Source organism: Dipodomys spectabilis, unplaced genomic scaffold (genome assembly GCF_019054845.1).
Source record: "Dipodomys spectabilis isolate Male_0828 unplaced genomic scaffold, ASM1905484v1 ptg000210l, whole genome shotgun sequence".
Lineage (NCBI taxonomy): Eukaryota > Metazoa > Chordata > Mammalia > Rodentia > Heteromyidae > Dipodomys > Dipodomys spectabilis.
This window is the reverse complement of record NW_024870887.1, coordinates 4,019,539-4,044,178: the sequence shown is the minus strand read 5'-3', so window position 1 is coordinate 4,044,178 and position 24,640 is coordinate 4,019,539. Positions and strand designations below refer to the sequence as shown.

The window sequence follows — 24,640 nt, the reverse complement described above, 5'->3', positions numbered from 1 at the left end:
CATTTCCAGCAATATGTCCCCACACATGACAGTGTAGCACACACTCAATACACACAAGCACATTTGCACAATCCCACTTTCAAGTAGATCTTATTTGGTAGATACCAGTCAGATGCAATTTAGACTCTATAGAAGAATGTGTGTGTGTGTGTGTGTGTGTGTGTGTGTGTGTGTGTGTCTTCATTCCCAGATGAATAAAAAATGTTATAAAGAAAGGAGAAGCACTTGTTTGAAACTATGAAGAATGGCTTTGAATAAGAATCAGTCACTTAGCATATAGGGAACATCAGTCAAAAAAATCCATGACTTATTTTTTTTGTTTGTTTGTTTTTTGTTTTTGTTGTTGTTGTTGTTTGTCAGTTGTGGGCCCTGTCCCTGCACTCTTCAGCTCAAGGCAAGTGCTCTACCACTTAAGCTACAGCGCCACTTCCAGTTTTCTAGTGATTTATTAGAGATAGGAGTCTCACAGTCTTTCCTGCCCAGGCTGGCTTGGAACCTCAATCCTTAGATCTCAGCCTCCTGAGTAGCTAGGGTTACAGGCGTAAGCCACTGGCGCCTGGCTCCATGACTTGTTTCTATAGACCAATACTGGTCAGTCTTAATGTTTCTCTAGACTTATTTGTGTTCTTCTATGAAACAAGAATAGAGATGAGCACTTTCAAATCCCATTGATGTCACCATAGGCATATCACAAAGCAAATAACCTGTTGAGCATTGTTTGCCCATTGCCAGTGAGGCAGATGAGACAACATATGTGCTAATCAGCATTATTGTGTCTTCAAGTAAAGCAGTAACACCATCTCTGAGTTTATATTGCCACAGCTTCCTTATCTTTTCTAATTAGAAGTAGTAAACTCGAATTAAACACATTGCTTAGCTAGATGATTTACCAGTTACTAAAATACCAAGGAAAAAGTTCCTTCCATCTTTGAATGCACTATCTCAGAACTCTCATTTTGTCTTTACTGAAATGAAAGCATTGGTATTAGAGATAGCGCCTACATCTAAAAATCAGTGTCTCTTCACGGACCCCATTGCCACTAGGCCACCGTATAGCAAGAGGTAGATCCCCTACAGAGCTAATGCTCCAGCTGTATTTGATGAAATTATACATGTTGATTCTTGTGTTTATATCCATTTCAAAGCAAATAGAACATTAAAAGAACAAATATAAATAATTGAGATTAGAAGATCACCAAAATATGATACAAATTATCTTTTAGTGCCACTTTAGTTCTTTTCCGAGGACATATAGAAAATAATATCACAAGTTAAATGATACATGCTATTGCTTAGCTTCTGTAGTTGTCAAGACATAGCCAATGTTGTTTCATCTGTATCCCAACTCATTAGTCCATACCTTCTGTGACCAAACCCAGTATTGTGCCCAGTGAGATTGTTGCCAGGCTACATACTCCTGCAGAAAGATGGGTGGACAGGCGGGGGTGCTGGGCTGTGTGAGGGACAATATAATAACAGTAATAATCCTTTACATTTATACAACACTTACAGTTTACACAGGGTTTTTGCATCAATTTTCTAATTTCAGCTGCTAATAGCCGCATGCAAAAACCTGAGCAGCCAAAATACATACCATAGAAATTCTGTGGGTGGACATTGTGCATTCTAAACAAAAATGTGGGAATAGTATTAATATGTACTAGACAAGACCACTGACTGAACCAAAATGTTAAGTAAGACCTAGGAAGATGAAGAAGTAGACTAGATAGCCTCACCGTACTGCAGTCATGGATTGCCTCCATCAGCCATATAGAATGTATCACTGCCAGGCTAGCCACGTGAGAGCCACCTGGAGAACTTGTAAGTGGATAGATTCCTTGGTCTTAACCCTACCCACAGAGGTTCAGTGGGTTTGAAGTGGGAGCCCAGAAATCATGCATTTGAATAAGCTATTCTAGTAATGCTGATGTGTAACAAAGTTTATAACCACTGTTCTGGAAGAGTCTCTAAGAATAGCTGATAGGGGATTTTTCTCTGTGGGTCAGTAGTCACATGAGATTATTTAACATGTCAGTTCGTGGACCCAAGTTGAGAAAAAAGGACCAGCCAAATCTACTTGAGTACTGATAGATAAGTGTTAAGATGGTACTTCCTGCAAATGTAATTTCTAAAGACTTTAAAATACAGTAATAGTATGTGTGGTTCACATTGGATTGGGATAGATAGATGTGTTATAATAGACAGAGTCCAGATGTAGAGAAGCTGCTATTTTTAAGAGGCCTAACTCTGAACTTAAGGCCCAAGAGCTTAAGAGAGCATCACCTATGTCACAGGGTATGACCTTCATCACATGACCACATCTCTCTGCACCTCCCTTTTCTCCTGTGAAAAATATACCTCTCTGTGACTGAAATGGCTATGATATTCTTCTTTCCCTATTTTTACTATCCCTATCCATCCTTCTGTTAGCTACCTGGTCTTGGCTAACACTCGGCCTCTGCTTAAATTTCTCTTCCTTTCACAGCCTTTTTTTTTTAATGCTCCAAGATTGTTTACAAAAGCCAAGAATGTAAGCTTTTGTACATATGTATTGGCATAATTGTTAATGGATATACAGGATAATATATATACATTTTATATATATATATATATACATATATATATATATATATTACTTGAAGTAACCCACAAAAATGGTCACTAGCTTATTCATATTTACTTGTTCTTTCATGCTATTATACTTATTATACTTTTTATATTTATTATACTTTTATAGTCTTGTCCTTGCCTTAACTCTGTAATCACCTTGGTTATAACTATTAATGTTTGCCTTCAAAACTGAAATATTTTAAAGTGAAAAGCAGAAGAAATGGAAATAAAAAGGAATTGATACTGGGCTATCATGGAGATAAGGTTTCTCTATGTCTGTAACTAAGTTGATATTTAAACTGATGAATGTGAAAATTACTGCACTCGGATTTCTCCTACTAACTATGCAAATACATCATGTTAAAACCAATAAATATCAAACCTCTTTCTCATTCCTTCATAGTGAAAACATTGTTCAATCCAGCTCCTGCCATCGCTGACCTGGATCCCCAGTTCTATAGCCTCTCAGATGTGTTCTGCTGCAATGAAAGTGAGGTATGGATAGACTGGTTTGGTCACTCTATGACAAGCCAAAAGACTTAAGTGGATAAAGCAAAGAACCAGGACTAACCATATCAATTTGGTTACATGTGAATTCAGAGAAAACCAATTTCTCACTTCATTGTGTTATGGAATAGTAAGTCCTAGAGTCAGAGTAGTTACTAAGAGAATCTTTTTTTCTCTGGTACTTATCAAGGTTTAGTCCATTTTAGCCCATTGACAGACCTCACACTATTGGTGTTTGTTTTTAGATTATTTCACATTCTATGGAATAACTAATATAGGGTTACCAAATTAAGTAAATAAAAATAAAGGAGTGACATTGATCAGGATGCATTGTACTCATAAACTAACATGTTGAACTGAAACTTCTTTGTACAACTCCGTAAAGATAATTTGAAGAAAACTAAATTTTTTTAAAAATACAAAATGTCCAGTTTAATTTAAATTTCAGGTCATCGGGGCTGGGAAGGTGGCTCAGTGGTAGAGCGCTTGCCTTGCATGCATGAGGCCCTGGGTTCGATTCCTCAGCACCACATATGCAAAAAGAAAAAAGCCGGAAGTGGCGCTGTAGCTCAAGTGGTAGAGCACTAGCCTTGAGCTGAAGAGCTGAAGGACAGCGCCCAGGCCCAGAGTTCAGGCCCCATGACTGGACCCAAAAATAAATAAATAAATAAATAAATTTCAGGTCATCAATATATAATATATTAAATAGACTACAATATAAGTACTACTATCTTGCATTAGACAGTTCCTGTGACGGACTGGTAGATGACACAGGTTCTCCACTGATGCCACAGAAAAGACTTGAGGCCCCTGCACAAGCAGAGCAGCATCTTAGTCCATCTGAGAGTTATAGTGTATATACAGTATCTATCAGCACACTGATATTATTGGACTAAACTTTTATAAATATTTTTAAAGTATTTCTATAAAATACTTTTATAAGTATTTCTATTTGACCCCGGTACTGTGGGGTCAAACAGGACCTCACACTTTTGGCTTTTTGCTTGGCTCTTTGATTCACAGCTAGCTTTTTACCACTTGAGCCAAACCTTCACTTCCAAGTTTTTGCTGGTTAATTGGAGACAAGAGTCTATGAATTTGTATTCCCAAACTTTGATCCTCAGACCTCAGCATCTTGAGGAGCTAGGATTATAGGTGTAAGACACTGGGCCTGGCTTTAAAATAATTTTTATAAATAAAAATTTACTCTCTTTCAATATGGCACACAACATTACCCTAGAATTCACTCCTATAGTTGGGACCTAGACATTATACACATCAGCGAAAGAAACATGTGAGAGTGGGAGAGGGGGTAACAATGTCCAACAAGAATTGTATTCCTTTCCTTACTTATGTAACTGTAACCCCTCTGTATATATCACCTCTACAATAAAAAAAAAAACATTTGAGAGAAAAGTACATTTAAGAGAAAGTAATCAATGAACTGTAATGGTTAATTTTTCATTTGACCCTGAATGAATGAAGATTTCTAGGATTTCTTGACCTCTTTTCTTGATAGTTTCATCTCTCATAACAGAGAGAACACACAAAAAGAAGACAATGACATGGAAACTAATGTTAAAAAACCACAGTAGATTATGAAATATTTTTGAGCAACTATCATGGCCAGTGATGGGCTAGGAAAAAGGAATTGTGGAAGACAGTGACCATTTCACAATAATAGGTTAGATTACCCCAACCTCCAAACTGGCTCAGATTTCCTTGCTAGATACTTTTTAAACTCTGTTTATTCTCCAGTCAGTGAGTATAACCAAGTTATTTATTCAGTTTCTTCTATCTTCTCATCACATTACAAGTTCTATAAGGACATGACATCATCATATTCATTATTGTATCTTCAGTGTTTATCCCTTTCACATAATCGTCTATCCTGCATAAAAAACTACTCTAAAACTGGGCTGGGAAGGTGGCTCAGTGGTAGAGCGCTTGCCTTGCATGCATGAGGCCCTGGGTTCGATTCCTCAGCACCACATAAGAAAAAAGAAAAAAGCCGGGAGTGGCGCTGTGGCTCAAGTGATAGACCGCTAGCTTTGAGCTGAAGAGCTAAGGGACAGCTCCCAGGCCCAGAGTTCAGGCCCCACGACCGGACCCCCCAAAAAAAAGAAAGAAAAGAAAGAAATTTTAAAAATAAATAAATAAAATTACTCTAAAACTTGGGGAATTAAAAGAACAATTTCTACTGGGGGAATTAAAAGAACAATTACTACTGTCCTCAGTTTTATGCATCAGGAATTTAGACAGGAACTGCATGGTTTGTCCTTGGCTGGGGACCATGGGTGGAAGACTCAGTCTGAGGAATAGAATTACCTCAAATCTTTACTCATACTTGATAGTTGGTGCTGGCTGTTGGCCTGAGGTATAATGGGCTTGTTGGCTAGAACACTTACATATAGTCACACTGTGGTCCATGCCTCTTTGCAATATGGTAGCTGGGTTCCCATATCTAGCATTTCAAGAGAAAGCAAAGGAAGAAGCTATGTTAGACTATATGACTTCGCTTTGAAAGTCACACTGCATCTACCCTATTGAAGCAGAAAGCTCTACTCTGGTATCACATCAGTCAGTAAAAGACTATATTGTCACAGTGTTAAAAACAAAAAAAGTGTGGATGATTGATATATGTTAGTAGTTATCTTTAGAAAACAGTATCATCCACACTATATCTGCACACAGTTGGCAACTAATAAATGCTTATTTTATAAATGATCTGATCTTTAATTAAATCAGTCTCAAAAATTTATCCACTTAAGAGTGAATCATAAAACTATTCAATTCATGAGCATGGTACAGAAATGGAAATACAGTGATCTGAGTAGCTTGCTACTTGGAAATAAATCTAAAATTGGATGTTAAAGAAAGAACAAGAGCCGGGCGCTAGTGGCTCACGCCTGTAATCCTAGCTACTCAGGAGGCTGAGATCTGAGGATCGCGGTTCAAAGCCAGCCCAGGCAGGAGAGACCGTGAGACTCCTATCTCCAATAAACCACCAGAAAACCGGAAGTGGCGCTGTAGCTCAAGTGGTAGAACACTAGCCTTGAGCTGAAGAGCTGAGGGACAGCGCCCAGGCCCAGAGTTCAAGCCCCACGACCGACCAAAAAAAAAAAAAGAAAGAACAAGGATCAGGAGGTATACCTATTTAAGAATACATTATTTTATATTCATAAAAATTGGGGGAAAATTTGGAGTAACATCAGTATTGGTAATTTAAGCTTGTAGAAGTTTGTTTAAATGTGTCAGTTTGCTTTTTAGACTCACTCCCTCAAGTTACCTCAGGAATAAAATGAACTTAGTGTAAATGTTCACATACTTGAAATAAAGAGTAGAAAGACATTTTTTAAAAAGCTTAATCAAGAAATAAAAACAGGAAAAATGTCTTGATTATTTTATTGCTATTCAAAAATCAGCTTAGCAGCAAGATGCTGTATCATAAACTTGTTCTAATCCCCAGGGAGAAAAAAAAATTAAACTTTCAACATTCTTATGGGCAAATTAAAACAATTCATGTAAATAATGTAAAATCATGTTTAAGATACTGCCTCAGCTGTAAACTCAAACAACAGATATATAAATATAAAAAAGATACAAATTCAAAAGTAAGATAAATCTCTCCACAGATTTTTTTAAATGTTAACACTTTCATAATTACTGATCCATTGATGGCCATACACGAACACCAAAGATTAAGACATAGTTAGTAAGAAGTGCCTCCTATGGGACACTAAAAGTACACCACTCATGGGTGGTAAGCAGCACAACTTCTAGAAAGCTATGCTGAGCTGAGCTGTGGCTCACACAATAATAAAATATGGAAGAAGATGCTACCTTGTTACCTGAGGCTAAATAGGAAATAGAAAGCGATAGTATGTCCAAAAAATAAATCAACCTGACTTGGCCACATTGGCAAGATCCCCAATAACAGCAGAGCAAGAATTATATGTGACCAGAATATTATATGGCTCTGGTCCAGAGATCCTTAGGGGCCTGGCAGATTGGTAGATGGGACTTTAAAAACACTAAAAAGACAAGGATAAGCCAGGTAGGAGGTGAAGTGTGGAGACTCTCATACTCCCAATGAGCAACTGAAGACATGTAATGTTATGAAATTTAGTGAATAGTCTAAATATGAACTTGACCAAAAGAAAATTCAAATAATAAGACAATGCAAAAAGGTAAACCAGGTACCAGTAGTTCACGTCTATAATCCTAGCTATTCAGGAGGCTAAGATCTGAGGATCATAGTTCAAAGCAAGACCAGGCAGGAAAGTCTGAGACTCTTATATCCAATTAAACATCAAAAAGCCAGAAGTAGATCTGTGGCTCAAATGGTAGAGCACTAGCCTAGACCAATAAAGCTCAGAGACACAGCCCAGTCCCTGAGTTCAAGCCCCAGAACCAGTACCCAAAAAACAGTCATGTAAGTTTGACATAGAGCAATATTCACTTTTTTTAAAGGTGGGGGAGGTATAGCTTAGTGAAAAGGCATATGCTTAGCATGGGTTAAGTTCTGAGTTGCCTTTCTTTTTTGGGGGGAGACTTTTAAAAATCAAAGCTCCTTTAATAGTTCAGAATATTTTTGTTTGCACTGCTTGCTTGTTGAACTGAATTTTCTACCTCTTAGTGAGCAGATGAAGATTCTCTTTCAATTTGCTAATCTTTATTTCAATCTAATATTTATTTTTCTAATGAGTAATTTCAAAAATATTTCAACAAGAAAGCAGTGCAAACTGAAAAATATTTTGAATTATTGAAGGTGAATTTAGAGAAGGATTACTTGGGAGGTTTCAATTATCTAATTGGAATGGAAAAAAATAAGAGAATATTGAGGAATTGAAGAGAAGCAATATTAAGGAGAAAACTACAATGCATTTTCTAGAATTGAAAAAAGTCATGAATCCTCAGAACAAAAGCATGTGAAAATGCCCTGTAAAATATATACCAGGTGTGGTGGTGCATGCCTGTAACCCCAGCTGCTTTTGGTTCATGGCTATTCCAGGCAATGTTAGCATGATAACCTGTCTCCAAAAACAAAAGCAAAAATTCTGGGTTTGGCTCATATGGCAGTGTTCCACAAAGCCCAGGGAGTCCATATGGGAAAAAATTGAGAAGAGGTTTTGTTGAAACTGTAGTACATTTGCTATATGGAACACTTTGAAGATTGGAGAAAGAAAGGAAGCAAGCTACATACCAACACAAATGTCAGGGGAGAAAAAAAATCACATTGCTAAATAGTATACATACAAATTATCACTTAACTTATAAATTCAAGTCATAGAGCACTGCCTAAAAGCAAGCACAAGGCTCTGAATTCAAACTCTGGTGCTGAAAAAGAGAAAAAATTGAGAAGTAAATAAAGTAAAATGTTAAAGGTAGGTAACACGTAGATTTTTTTTTTTTTGTATAATTACTTAGGTTAGCAATTTTTTCATTAAGGAGTTTTTGAAAGATTTTTAAAAGATGTAATCAGTGTTTCCAAAAATAAACTAACTGAGCAGACATGATTCTAATAATAAAGACCAATACAAAACTTATTTATTTACAAAGATGGCTTCACAGTTCAGCCAACTGAACTGAAAAAGTAGAAACAAAAGTTGGTGATTTGAGTCACATTGTCAAGTTCATGCAACCTATACTCCTGGGAAAACTGAAGCTCAGAATAAGCAGATACTTATTGGTGATTTATAGAATCATCCCTTTTATTTTTTTAAAAAATGCTAATTTGGGCATATGTAGAGCCAATACAAGACAGATCCATTCTTAGAATGTTATACATACAGTAAAATTGTAATACAGTAAAGACACTTTTTTTATGCCAGTGTTGGGGCTTGAAAAGGGCCTAGGTGCTGTTCTGAGCTTCTTGTGCTCAAGGCTAGTGTTCTACCACTTGAGCCACAGCTCTACTTCTGGCTTTTTTTAGAAGTTTATTGAGTAACGAGGATTATAGGCATGAGCCACCAGCTGGTTACAAGTCATTTGGGGAAGGTCACAGTCAGTGGTGGAGGCCTTTTTTCTGCTTCAAGCTTCTCAACACAAAGAAAAGAAATGAGTAATGTACACACACATGGAAAGTTACAACCAGTAACTTGAGAAGAATCTAGGAGATTGACAACCTTCTACCAAAATTTATACAGGTGTATTTTATACCTACCTCATTGGTCATGGTCCTTTCTTTCCTCTCCCTTATGAGAAGTGTCATATATGCAGAAAAGCTGATAGAGCAGCGAACACTGCCGTCCACCAGAACAGCTATTAACATTTTGCTTTGTTTGCCTCTCACACCCCCAATATGGATTTTTGTGGTTATTTTTATTGAAAACTAAGTAAAAGCAAATATTTTAGTTGAGAGTAAGTTGCCAAAAATACACCGTCCCCAAAATATCTCACCACATATCATCTAAGAAGAACCATAATACTACTGTCACACTTAAAAAAGTTATCAATAATTTCATATTGCCACCTGAGATTCAGGCTACATTCGGTGTTCCCAGTTGTCTCAATAACTTGGTTTTTTGGTTTGGTTTGGTTTTTGAAACAGTCTCCTTATATATGCGAATCTGGCCTCAAATTTTCAGTCATCTTGCCTGGGAGTACTGGGATTATAGGCTGCAGCACTGTTCCCAGCCCAAGAATGTCTTTGATGAATAGCTTAGGTTGTCATTGATTTTGTTCTCTTTTATTTTCCTGCACTAATATCCTTCAAGGTTCTCAATGCATTGGTTGTTATGATGAAGGAGGGAAATACATTTTCTAGAAAAGCAAGGCTGGAAGAAGATCCAACTTACTTCTTCATCAGCTTCTTTTCCTGTTGTATACCAGGCTGAGATTTTAACTGGCCTCATGGTGGGCAGCCCTGAAGATGCTGGGAAGGCAGCCTTAATCCTTCTGCAACGGGGATGCCAGGTCGTAGTCATCACCTTAGGAGCTGCAGGATGTGTGACACTATCACAAAAGGAGCCTGTCCCAAAGCACATCCCCACAGAGACAGTCAAGGCTGTGGATACCACGGTAGGTTTTGCCCTTTTAAAAATTATTTTTTTGGGGGGTGGAGGGGGGAGAATGTAGTTGTGGAGATGGGAGGGAAGGGATGGTAGGGGAAAAACAAAGGAGGAGGCAATAGTGCTTGATAAGAAATGTACTCATTACCTTGCTCATGTGATTGTAACCCCTCTGTACAATATTTTCACAATAAAAAGCATTTTAAAAAATCATTTTTTGATCCTTGAAAATCATTATTAAATAACTAAGATACAAGTATCTAAATTTTTTGATAATGAGATAAAGACTTAAGAGATGATGAGGTAGAAAAAAAAACTACCCAAGTCCTGATGACTCACACCTGTTATCCTAGCTACTCAGGAGGCTGAGATCTGAGGATCACAGTTCAAAGCCAGCCAGTCTATGGGACTCTTATCTAGTTAATTGCCAGAAAGCCAGAAGTAGTGCTGTGGCTCAAAATGGCTGAGTGCTCGCTTTGACCAAAAGAGTTTAGGGACTATGCCGAGGCCCTGAGTTCAAGCCCTACAACAAACCACAGAGGAAAAAGAAAAAGAAACTGTATTATAATCCTCCTCTAAATCACTGTGGGACTTTAGATCAATCACTAAACCTGTATGAACTTTAGTCTCTTTGTCCATAATATCAGAATATCACTAAACTTATACTTGCCTTACTTATATACAATTAATCTTTGATTCATTCAATAAATTACTATTTATTGGAAACCTGTTATGGGCCAGTCATACATTAGATGCTTAGAAATATAGTAATGAACAAGCAAAAGTCTTCATCCTCCTCGAGCTTAGACTCCAGCCAGTAAACAAATAGCCATGTCTTACTAACCTTTTGTGTGGAAGGAATGGCAAGGAACATTAACAGAAATCATTCTTTGAGCCAACAAATGAGAAGAGCTTCTATTTACTACATGTCTCTTTTTCAGATATCTCATTTAATATTCATAACTAGCCAGGTACCAGTGATTCACACCTACAATCCTAGCTACTCAGGAGGCTGAGATCTAAGGATCTCAGTTTGAAGTCAGCCTGGGAGAAAAGGTCCATGAGATTCCTATCTCTTAATTAATCGACTAAAAGCTAGAAATGGGGATTTTCAAGTGGCAGAGCACCAACCTTGAGCAAAAACACTAAGGGAATGTACCCAGGCCCTCAGAGCCCCAAGACCAGCACAAAAAAAAAATTATACTTGTAACAATTACATGAGACAGATACTGTTATTATCCTCATTTTATAAATGAAGAAATTTGTTCAGGGTCACATTGCTAGTAAGTAATAGAGCTGGAGTTCAAAAGCAGTCCTGTATTCCCCACACAAATATTTTGATGTAAGGCACTATACTAAGGTCAAGTCAGGGTTACAAAGCAGAAATGAGAAGGAAAATAATGAAGATAAGGCTCCATGCTTTCCCCACAGCTAGGGAAATCAAAGTTATTTATTTATTTATTTTTATATGTTTTTTTATTGTAGAAATACTATACAGAGGGGTAACAGTTACATGAGTAAGGTAATGAGTACATTTCCTGTCGAGCATTCTTACCCCCTCCTTTGTTTGTCCCCTACTCTCCCTTTCCTCCCTACCTCCCCAACTCCTGCCCCACCCCCCAGTTGTAAAGTTCCTTTTCAACATAGTGTCTTGTAAGTCTCATTGTTACAATGGGTCAACCAGTATCCTTGTTTCAGCATTTTGTTATTTCCTTTCCCCTCCTCAAATTAGAAAAATGTATATACAAGATGCAGGGCACCGGAAAAAGCTATGTACATATGACCACATAAGATGATGGTAAGCGAAATGAACCCCAAGATAGGGACACAAGAGTTTTTTTTTTTACCTTTGTCGCTGTTGTTTTTAATGTACTATGTAATATTTTTGTTTCTTTTGTATGTTCTTCCCCCATGGTATAACCCCTGTTGTCAAAGTTGTTTGTTTAATGTTGGAATAGAAGAGAGCTGATTAGAAAAATAAGTAAATTTCAGGGACAAGAAGAGTTGAGAAGAAAAAGATTAGAGTTTTTATTTATAAGAAACTGGCATATGGGGCTCGGAATGTGGCTTAGTGGTAGAGTGCTTGCCTTATATGCACAAAGCCTTGGGTTCGATTCCTCAGTACCACATAAACAGAAAAAGCCGGAAGTGGTGCTGTGGCTCAAGTGGTAGAGCGCTAGCCTTGAGCAAAAGAAGCTCAGGGCTAGTGTCCAAGCCCTGAGTTCAAGCTCCAGGACTAGCAAAAAAAAAAAAGAAAGAAAGAAAGAGAGAGAGAGAGAAAGAAAGGAAGGAAGGAAAGAAAGTGATATATGATTACTTATTCACAAAATGTGTCTGGTTTGTTTTTATTTTGAAAAATAGCTTTAAATGTTAGGCCATTTATTGAAAAAGAAGACTGAGGTGAGATCTAATGATGATATAGATATTAATATGCTTTGAAAAAATATGAGCAAAAAAACTGCTTCTACAACATGAAGGGACTGTCCTGGTTGAAAACATGCTACATCTAAGTTTTTTCCAAATTGTACTTTGTCTTCTTATTGTCTTCAGAAGTAGTCTTTTCTGAAACCAGTTGAGGTTTTTGTTTTGTTTCTATTTTTTAAGGACAAGACCTTTAATTTGAGAGGTTCCTAATTATTTCAGTACTCTATTAGACCAAAACTACTCTTAAGTTTAAACTGAAGTGTGAAGAGCTTATTTTCTTGCTGGAGTGAATTGTAGAGCCCCAAGGATGTTCAGCCTATGAGGTACACAAATAGCTCAGCTTCTCTGTCTACTCTGTTCACTTCAGTGATGTGTGTGCATTAGTCATGACTCCTTTTGGGTATAAGCAGCAGAAGTACAACTCTTAACAGGTTTATTTAGTGCACACAATTGCAGTGCTCAAAGATAGGGCAGAATAGGCTATGAAAGTCTGCTTTCCTCGTTATGAGCTCTGAACTTAAGGAAATCCTATTCTGCTGTGATCCCTGGCAGCTCTGTGCTACACTGTGTCCCACACCATGTCTGTATCCCAGTGTCACACACAAATCAAAGAACTCCTACCAGACGATGAGAAAGTAGATGCTGGCTAGACAAGCAGTTCATGCCACTGGTCATACCCAAATGTACTGTATGTGCATTAGACTGAATTAGGAAGAAACTAGCCTTGCAAATGTTTAAATTATAGTAATAATCATCCAAATAAAAATTGAGTGTCCTGTCCTGAGCAGTCACAGCTTTAAGAAATAAATATGGCATTGTTCACTAAGAGAGTTTTCATTCACCAAAGAAATACTAATTGAGGTCTAATTACATACCTAAATAGAGAAAGGAAAAGAAATCTTTCCATATCTGGTGTGGTTGAATAGAAATTTGTAGTTTCCTTACAGAATTTGAAGATGAATTAGTAATTAGTATGTAGAAAACTGAGGAGCTGGAAATGGCACTGTGGCTGAAGCGGTAGATTGCTTGCCTTGAGCTGAAGAGCTGAGAGACAGTGCCTAAGCCCAGACTTCACGCCCCATAACCAACGAAAAAAGAAAACTGAGGAACTAGAAAACATGGAGTTAGATTTTTCTCATAGGTCATTTGGAATTAAGAAGAGACTCATGCATGATTAAATAAATAGAATATTTGCATATCACATGGCTTTAAATGCATGACCATAACAATGTAAGTGCCAATTAGTGATTTAACAAAAAATTAAGATTATAGTCATACTGTATAAAGGATTAATTAAATCAGTGTGTATTTCTATGTACATAGACTACATACTCATCTTCCATAGATAGAATCTAGAGGTATTATCTAAATCTGATTCTAAAATGAGAGTATAAGCATACAACTAGAAATATAAGTACTAAAAGAAAAATGTTAAATTTTACCTCATGGAAATGGGAATGAAGGAAATGGAGCATTTGTACTTTAAGTCTTTGAATTTTCAACAACAAAAAAAATCATATTGAGACCATTCCAAACCCACTAAAATAACCATAATCAAAAAATAAAAAATAAGTGTGCGCCAGTCCACAGAGTGCAAGCCAGTCGAGCACCAAGAACATGCCAGTCCACCAAGCATGAGCCAGTCCAGAGCCATGAGCATGCCAGTCACAGCCACAGCCCCTCACCCCATGGGAAGTAGACTCTAGTCTAGGACTAGGACTGAGAAGGCGCTAGCCTGGGATTCTAGTGGGGACAATCTCTTGTGCTGCCCTCTAGTAGCCCACCCTCTCAAGGGCAATTCCTGTCCCAATGCAGGCATGGGGGGAGGGACACACACACACACAAACACACAAAACCTCCCATTAAAGCATAGTGGGAACCTGTTGCTTTCCCCCTGCTCAAAGGAGATCTGGGTGCTAGAACACTGCTTCCAGCCCCTCTGGAAATAGACACCAGTTCAGGACTTGGGCAAGAATGAGTTCCCCCTACAACTAGCAGGAATCCACCTATCCCAGAAACAGAATCAGGCCAGAACAATAAACTGCTGTGCCACCCACCAAGCCTAAACCAAGGCCAGAACACCAGACTGCCCTGTGCACTACAGGGCCCTAACAACTGACCAGTACACATTTCTCTATCCATACCACCCTGAGCGGAAGGTTGCCAAATGGGAAGTCTGACAGAGATCCATCCATCAAATCACATTCTACCAACACACTTCACCGCATCCTTAACAACATTGACAATCCCTGAACCCAAATGCATAAATCACAACAAATGATTACAAAATTCACGAACAATCGAGACAACAAACCAAATCCAAAACCAACAACAATCCATAGGAGACCCTAGTGAGAGTGAAGGAAAAGAAATAGAGGACAAAAGAACCATCAAAATAATGAGAGAACTGCCTGATGAAATAAAAGGGGATATCAAAAAACAAATAAAAGAATGCAAGGGGAAAATGGCAAAGAACATACAAGTCATATAACAAGATATGGAGAGAAAAATAGAAGTGCTACACACCTCATTAAAAGACTAAATTAACCCCATGAGAACTGGCCTCAACAAAGAACTTGGAAGGATAAAAGTTTCAATATCCCTATTGCAAATCATAGTTAAATGTCTAGGCAATAGAATAAGTGAGTGGAAAGCAAAGTATCAGAAGTTCAGGATAAAATGGGAATTAAAACATATCAAAGGCATGGGAAAAAACACTCAAAACATAACAAAAGGATATCAAACAATCAGCAGACTCAGCCTAAAGATCAAATTTACACATAGTCAGGATTGATGAGTGGGAAGAATTCAAAACTAAAGATATTGAAAACCTGCTCAATAAAACAATAACAGAAGACTGCCCCAGTCTCATCAGAGAAAATCTCACGCACGTGACAGGCATACATAACATAGACAGGATCCAAGAAGAAATGTTTCTAGACACATCATAGTTGACACACTGGACTTAAAAAATAAGGAATTAATTTTACATGCAGCACAATCAAAGAAGTTATGTACATTGGAAAGATCAAAATCACTGCAGATCTCTCCACACAAACTCTCAATGCAAGAAGAGCCTGGAATGATATCATTGAAGTCCGGAAGATCAACAACTGCCAATCTAAACTAGTGTACCCAGTAAAAATATCATTCACAATTGATGGTGAAACTATAACATTCTATGACAAAAACTAAAGAAATTCATGAGCTGGGAAGGTGGCTCAGTGGTAGAGCACTTGCCTTGCATGCCTGAGGCCCTGGGTTCGATTCCTCAGCACCACATAAGCAAAAAGAAAAATAAAAGCTGGAAGTGGCGCTGTGGCTCAAGTGGTAGAGCACTAGCCTTGAGCTGAAGAGCTGAGGGACAGCGCCCAGGCCCAGAGTTCAGGCCCCACGACCGGACCCAAAAAAAAAAAAAAAGAAATTCATGAACACTAAACCAGAATTACAAAAAGTACTAAAGGGAAGCTCCAATCTGAAGAAAAAAAATCAAAGTCAAGGAAACACATTAGACATAAATCACTAGAAGACTAGTTTAATAAGCACAGGAAGACTAGTAAGCACAGGAAAAGAAAGACACAAAATATAGGAAATTAAAAAAATGGCAGGAAACATGACACATCTTTCTGTAATAACCTTATACATTAACAGACTCAATTCCCCAGTCAAAAGAAGTAGAGCAGTAGAATGGATCAAAAACAAGTCCCATCTATTTGTGGTCTCCAAGAGACCCATTTCACAGTCAAACACAAAAACAAATCCTGAGTGAAAAGATAGGATAGAAAAAGATTTTTCATGTAAATACATCCTGCAAAAAGGCAGGAGTAACCAATATTGGTATCTGATAAACATGTACTGTTTGTCTCTCTGAACTTGGCTTACCTCACTTAACATGATTTGTTCCAGTTCCATCCATTTCCCTGCAAATGACATTATTCTTTCTAATGACTGTGTAAAATTCCATTGTGTATAAGTATGACAGTTTTTTGATCCACTCATCTATTGTGGGGCATCTGGGCTGGTTCCATATCTTGGTATTGTGATATTCAGGGTAGATGCCCAGGAGTGGTATGGCTGGGTCATGGGGAAGGTCTATGTTTAGATTTTGAGGAATCTCCAGACTGCTGTCCAGAGTGGTTCTGCTAGTTACATTCCCACTAGCAGTGCAGTGGGGTTCCTTTTTTTCCCACATCCCCACCAACATTTGTTGTTGTTTGAATTCATAATGTTGGTCAATCTTACTGGGGTGAGATGGAATCTCAGTTGTTTTAATTTGCATTTTGCTTTATGCCAAGGATGATGAGCATTTCCTCATGTCTTTCTTTGCCATTCTAACATCTTCTAACTAGTATCTCCTTAGCTCCTTGCCCATTTATTGATTTTGGTATGTTAAACCAGTCTTGTATCTACAGAATGAAACCTACCTGGTCATAACATATGATTTTATATATAACACAGTGTAATTAGTATGCCTACATACACTGGGACTAAAGGGACTCACCTTTCCTATTCTTTGTTCCTTTTCTTCTATCTATTACCCTTGAGTCCTGTAGTATTCCTTGTTGCTGGTGAAGCTGTAAATACTATAGTGTAGCTGTGTAGATGTCCACAAAATCCTTCAAATCTTGACCTTGGGAGACTGTTGATATCACTACTCAAAATACTTTCAAGCCCAAAGCTCTGAGTTCAAGTTCCAGTACTGTCACACCCAAAACAATAAGCAGGCTCCTTGATGTAGGACAACTTCTGAATGGACAGACCCCCACACAAAAGAAACAAGTCTACATTACCTTATTTTTCTGGGCAGTTGAGGTTCCTTATGTCTACATATTTCACTACATACTTTGACAAGTTCTTTTTCTTAATCTTTCTAAAAAACGATTTTCCTCAAAATATGTTACTTTATACAGTTCCCTTTAGAAATATCAGAATAAATGTCAAACTTCACTGTTTCCGTTCATCATTCAAATGTACAGCAGATCTTCAAAGAAACTTTCCTCATGTTCAAGTTTTCTTTCTGAATGAATATGTTTATATATTTCAGTTTAACTCTTTAATCCTCATGGATTAAACCAAATGGTATACTTTTCCACAATTCTTACATTTGGTTAATGGGTGACCTGGAAAAGTTGTAAAAGGAACTAGACAGTAGGTGGTAACCTCCTGTTTTAGTTGTTCATGTGCTTCCTCATACATGTCCTGAATGGAAGAGCTAAGGAATGGAGGAGCACATGATTCAGTGCTGAGATTGAATTGTGTTCCCACCAAAATCCACACATGGAAGCTCTATTTCTAGTAACTGAAGTTAGAGGTGAGTCTATATGGAAGCAATTAAGGTTATATTCAGTTTTAGGGTGGTATCCTGGTCTTTACAAGAATTAGTGGGAAAATAACACATCAGAGAACTCATACTCTCATACACTGTTAGTGGGAACATAAACTAGTACAACCACTCTGGAACTCAGTATGGGATATATCTAAAGAAGTGTAAATCAGGGGCTGGGAATGTGGCTCAGTGGTAGAGTGCTTGCCTAGCATGCATGAAGTCCTGGGTTCGATTGCTCAGTGCCATATAAACAGAAAAAGCTGGAAGTGGCTCTATGGCTCAGGTGGTAGAGTGCTAACCTTGAGCAAAAGAAGCTCAGGCTCTAAGCACCAGCAAAAAAAAAAAAAAGTGTAAATCACTATACAAGAGAGGTAGCTGCATACCCATGCTTATTATGTTTATTGTAGCTCTGTTCATACTACCCAAGTTGTGAAATCATCAAAAGTACCCAGCAGTCAAATTTTGTTCCATTGAACCTATTTTAGAAACCTCAACTGCAACTGCTAAACTCTAAAAGCAAGTGACATGATTTCTCTTTTTATTTTTATTAGCATAACATTATTTATACAACGATGGTTTCATTGTAACATTTCCATACATGCATACAATGTACTACCAGCCATATCCTGTTGTGCTCTCCCCTGTCCCACTCCCTGCTTCTGAAAACATTTTTAGGGGCTGGGAAGGTGGCTTAGCAGTAGAGCACTTGCCTCACATGCCTGAGGCCCTGAGTTCAATTCCTCAGCACCACATACACAGGGGAAAAAAAGCTGGAAGTGGCGCTGTGGCTCAAGTGGTAGAGTGCTAGCCTTGAGCTGAAGAGCTGAGGGACAGCGCCCAGGCCCAGAGTTCAGGCCCCACGACCGACCCCCCCAAAAAAAAAAATCAATAGGTTTCATTGTACAATAGTTATTCTTTTTGAACATTATTGGCTTTTAAATTGAAAGGAAGAAAAACACTTCTACTTCCCTACCTAGAAAACTGCTAAGTCATCCTCAAGACCCAGCTCAGAGAGTCCTTTTTGGACAAACCCAATTCTTGGCATATAATATCAGAAGTCAGTAAATAACTAAAGAGTTCTAGCTCCTTTGGAGAGCAATGTGAGTGCAAAAGTCATTCCATTCCACCTTCTTATGCCTCAGTTTCCTCTGGGGATTAGACTTACAGGATGACTTACATTCCTTTCATTCTCCACTTAAGATGCCTAAAGAAATAAAGCTGAGGCACCACTGACCATCTACAGTGATTTAAAGGAAAAATTAGGGGCTGGGAATGTGGCTTAGTGGTAAAGTACCTGCCTAGCGTGCATGCAGCTCTGGGTTCGATTCTTTAGTGCCACATAAACAAAAAAATAAAAGAAATTAAAAGAGAAAAATTATTTAAAATTAAAAAATTATCCAGTTTTCCATTTTAAAACATACTCAGATTGTTTGCCTGCAGTCATAAAAGGCCTAACCAAAAATATTAAGTTACAGAGAACGAATAACATCTCTGAAACTAGTATCAGAGAATGAAGAGAACAGAAATGACGTTTTGAAATAGCCCTCCTAACCTTAGGAATGATAATGATCCAATTCTTCTGCCAAAACTCTGCTGCCACTGACTGTCAAAAAATATGAAGAAGACAAAAAAAAAAGCTCTCTACTACACAGAGAGGACAGAGGATAGGGTAATTGCTAAGGAAACCAGGCACAAGACATCTGTCATGCCCAAGGGACCATATTAGCTCTATTATATTACTTCCACATCAGCAGATCATCTCATTTATTAGCTAATCAGGCAGACTTCAATATATGAAATTATCTCTTTTAATCCTGCATGTAATCAGTTGCAAACACAGGGCTCTAAAAATCTAATTGTAACTCCTTACCAGAAATGTCATCTTCACTTTGTAGAATTGAAACAAGGCTAAATGTGAGGTTGTTTTCCAATTCTCACGAAGTACTGTCCCATATTAGACTGGATGTGCAGGTGTCACACTGCCACTGTTCACTGAGGGGATGTGGGCCCCAGCATTAATTTCAGGACTCAGGAATGACCCAAGACTAAAGAAAGATTATGATCATAGAGAACAAGAACATGAAGGTAGAGAAGAAACAGTCATTTTACCCTTAACAAAAGTGAGAAAGATATGAATCTAGATTTTGAATATTTTGTGGGACTAGACAAGAAATAGTCCCTCTTTCCAGCAGGAAGGGCTGACAGAGGCTATAGCACGTGCTTACTCATCTACCTTAAGACTTTTCCTCCTAGCATCCTACTCCCCTCACTCCTTAAGCAACCTAGTTATCAGTACAACATGGCAGCGTACCATAGTCTTCTTGCCGATTTCCTGGACTGCTGTGGTAGTGTTGCCAGGACTACACTGGCAATCTTCTAAGTGCTTTCTATGGTATAGTGGTGGTTAAGGAACACCTGAAACTATGAGGAAGTAAAATATGGTTTCAGATTATAGAGCCCAGAAACTTGTAGCCATGCCCCTCAACCCCACTATTGCCAATGGAATTGAGCAAAGAAACAGAAAAACAGGTGGCTCACAGTTTACTGAACATCTACCCACCTTTTATATGAAATTATGTATACTGTGTATTTTCTATGTTGGTGGCTTGCCCTCTGTGGGACTACACTGTTAATGGCACGAATGCTCTATGTGTGTGTGAACATGCACATGTGTGTGTGTGTGTGTGTGTGTGTGTGTGTGTGTGTGTGTGTGTGTGCATGAGTGCATGTGTATGCATACTACATTGAGATAGATTAAGGTGGTAACCCTTTAAAGCAAGTCTATTACTTTTCTCTTCCTGCTTCAGTCTCTTAAAAATATACTCAGCCTGGTCAGGCACCAGTGGCTCACATCTGTAATCCTAGCTACTCAGGAAGCTGAGATTTGAGGATCATTAAAAGTAGCCTGGGCAGGAAAGTCCATGAGACTTTTATCTCCAATTAACCCCCAGTAAACCAGAATGGCACTGTGGATCAAGGTGGTAGAGCACTAGCCTTGAGAAAGCTCAGGGACAGCACCCAGGTCCTGAGTTCAAACTACACAAGAGGCTGAGATCAGGAAGATCATAGTTCAAGGCCAGTCCAAACTTTTTTTTTTTTAAGTTGTGATATCTCCTTTCTCGGCTAAACAGATGGGCATGGTGGCACACATATGTTACTCAGATAGATAGGACAAATTAAAAACAGGATCATAGTCCAGGCCAGCTTGGACAAAAAGCAACCCTATTCAAAGAAGAATGGCAACGAAAGAAAGGAGGAAAGAAAGAAAGAGAGAGAGAGAGAGAAAGAAAGGAAGGAAAGAAAGGAAGGAAGGAAGGAAGAAAAAGAAAGGAAAGAAAAGGAAGGAAGGAAGGAAAAAGCAAGAAAAGAAAAAGAGAAAGAAAAAAAGAGGTGCTGGATACATGGCTGAAGTGGGGTAGAGCACTTGCCTAGCAAGTACAAGGCCCTAAATTCAAACTCTAGTACCACCACCAAAAGAAGAGGAAGAGGAGGAAGAGAAATAAGGAGGGGGAATAAGAGGAGGAGGAGGAGGAAGAAAGAAAGATAGAAAGAGATGAAAAAGAAAGAAAGTGAAAGAAAGGAAGGAAGGAAGGAGAGAGAAAGGAAAGGGAAGGAAGGAAGATGATGTGATTACGAGATTAAAAGAGCTCCCAGAGCTCTTTAGTTTTATATCCTTTCCCCCCACCCACTTTGGTCAAAGCAAACCAAAATGGAAAGAAAGACTAAAATTCTCTGATAGATGACTTGCCCATGACTGTCCTTTCCTGGTAGGAAACCCCTTTTCTTCCATTTAGTGTCATCTTTACTTTTAGTTTAGTATGTTGGCATCTGTTTAGATCAACTTGTATGTGTTGACCTTGAGTTGCTGTAGGAATACGAGAGCCTAAGGAGGCCTAGCAAGCTGTCCAAGAAGGTAAGGAAGGGGAGATTAAAGGATACATTGGTAATGGGTACCCAGGTAAAGGCAACGGCTAATGAAATGAGCTAAAGATTAGAAGCTAGAGATGGCATGGCATGACATGGCTGTGCCTCTTCAGTAGTTCTATTCACTTCTATTTAGCAAGAGTTTAGAAAGAAGAGTAGATAAGGAAGGTAACAGACAGGGTGGTAAAGGCCTTAACGTACCCCATATGAAAATCTGCACTTTCTTCTGGGGGCTACAGGAAGCCACTGAAAATTTTCAGCAAGAAGATACATCTGATCAGATTTATTCCTTATGAAAAGATAGATGTGGCTTTGGTACAGAGAACATAATGGAGATTATAAGACTGGAGGCAGGGGGAAAGGCCAGGGATTGATATGTGGATCTAACTGGGAGATGATAGCAATTTAGCCTAGGGAGGTGGCACTAATTAGGTTGAAAATGGAGTATCAAAGCTCTTAAGAATTCAGAGCAGTTAAATACTTAAGAGAATTCACATCTATAATCCCAGAATTCACATCTATAATCCCAGCACTTGGAAGACAGACAGGAAGATCATAAATTTGAGGTCAGCCTAGGCTACATAGTGAAATCTAAATTCCAGACCAGTCTGAACCATATAGTGAGCTGAGAGAGAAAGAAAAGACAAAAACAAGTAAAATAGTAATATGTGCAATAAACATGGTAATTCTTTTGGTCTCGGATATTTTCAACATGTTTTGGTTCCTCTTCTTACTCACCTAAGGGCTGAAAGCTGTTTGCCCTGGGAGCATCGTATCATCTTATACATCAATTTTATCTCAGCAGGCACAGCACAGGACAACACCTTCCGTGGCCATGTGTAGCTCCCTACCCACCCCATTTTCAGGAATCCCTTATCGGGGCAACAGACAAGCATTTGGAGCAGGAATCTATCATTTACTTTAAGTAAATAACATTTGTAGGAAATTCTTCCAATATTAGACTACTTCTGATATTTTCCCCTACCACATGTGCTTCAGGCCCTAACCTATCCCTCACTGAAACACAGCCTTCATGTATGCTTCTTTCTCTGATGAGGTGACAAATCAGCCAGAATGTGATCATTTGGGTTGTTTAGGCAGAAATACCAGGTATTCCAGCCAAGGCACACACAGTGTCCTATGAATCATCCACAGTAGCTTTCAGGATGGTAGAACAATTGCCCAGTTCCTTCCTACATTTTCACAGCATATACCTGGCTCAAGACCCAAAGTGAAGCAGAAAATGTAAGTAGAAACGTTATAAATAACCCAGAGAGCCCTTTTATAACAGCAACTGCCTGCAGAGCCTGTGGCCTAACAGCTCAAGCAAAAGAAAGGCTATAAATACAATATTGTGCAATGACTAAGTACTCAGAATTTGGTACATCAGCAGAAGTGGAACCTGTGGTTGGTTCTGTTATCAAATGCTTTTGCTGTTTAATAGTCTGGGAAGTCTATATAAGTTAGCATGCAATCTTCACAGAGAACAATGATTTTATTTCAAGTCTCTCTCACTGAAATAAAAAAGCAGCTGTTAGGAGATGAGCATTTGGCAGAAAATGTTTTAGCAAAACTTTTGTAAGATACTAAATCATACTGGATTAACTTTTCTGTCAAGAATAGTGGAGTCACAGATAAAAATGACTGCTGACCACACAAGGCAAAGCAGGCTTTAGAACCCAGTGAATCACTAAAGGACATTTTAAATTTAAGTGCCATTTATTCACTGATATGTAAGGTTATTTATATACAAAGACTTCATTAATGTTGCCTTAAGAATGGGCCCTTTTTATTCCATTTTTAGCCTGAAGATTCCAATCTCTTCCATTAATTATAGAATAAATGAATCTACCAGAGACGTTTTAGGCAGAATGAGGATTTGGGGGAAATTCTCAGTCTCCATAGGACATGCTTCTATGTGGCTAGCCAGACAGCAGAGCAGTCAGTAAGAGCTGTGGCTGACAGGGGTGCCTGCCAAGTACAGCACAAGAACCTACACCTCAGGTCCTGACAAGGCGCTATGGAAGACCATGGCCCATCCACGCCCGGTTGAGTGTCCTCCATATGTTCTTGAGTCTGGCCAAACTAGGAGTGTACCAGTGAAAAATTGAGGTCATAACATGGTTTCTGGGCACAGCCACTTCAATCAAATAATACTATGATGGAGTTACTTTAATGTAGGCATATTGATTCAGGAACAATTTAATTCCATCAAATTATAATTCTAAGTAAAACAGAAAGTGTTCTTTTTTTAATTATCAGGCAAAACAAATAGCTTTTGTGTAATTTTCGCTCCTGGAATAGAGTATATGATGGGTAAAGATAAAATGAGGGCTGGAAAGTGACTCAGTGGTAGAGCGCTTGCCTTGCATGCATGAGGCCCTGGGTTCCATTCCTCAGCACCACATAAGCAAAAAGAAAAAAGCCAGAAGTGGTGCTGTGGCTCAAGTGGTAGAGCACTAGCCTTGAGCTGAAATGCTGAGGGACAGCGCCCAGGCCCAGAGTTCAGGCCCCACAACCGGACCCAAAAAAAAAAAAAAAAAAAAGATAAAATAAAGGGAAAGTTTTCAGAAATGACTATGGATGGCTCACAGAACAGGGCGCAGGCTTGGGCTGAGGGTGGTATGAGGCGCATTAAAAGGACAGAATCAAGGTGCCTGCATTATATATTAGTGATACAAGGCAGTCTGCCTATATTTTTATAATATCATTTGGATGCAAATAATGGCTCAAAGCAGCTTCAGCAAAATGTTCCACTTCATGTGATAGTCCAGAGTGCACAGCAAGTCAGTGACTCTGAAAACAGACCCTGAAACCCATGCTGGCTCCTCTGGAG

At 38.5% G+C, this 24,640-nt stretch overlaps 1 protein-coding gene across 1 annotated transcript in view; it reads left to right on the top strand.

The window, feature by feature from the left end:
• Rbks (ribokinase) overlaps positions 1-24,640 on the top strand; it is a 66,818-nt gene that overhangs the window by 28,635 nt on the left and 13,543 nt on the right. The window contains exons 6-7 of the mRNA XM_042696680.1: positions 3,014-3,105; positions 9,952-10,140. Coding sequence (XP_042552614.1) covers positions 3,014-3,105; positions 9,952-10,140 — 281 coding nt within the window. The remainder of the gene's footprint in view (positions 1-3,013; positions 3,106-9,951; positions 10,141-24,640) is intronic.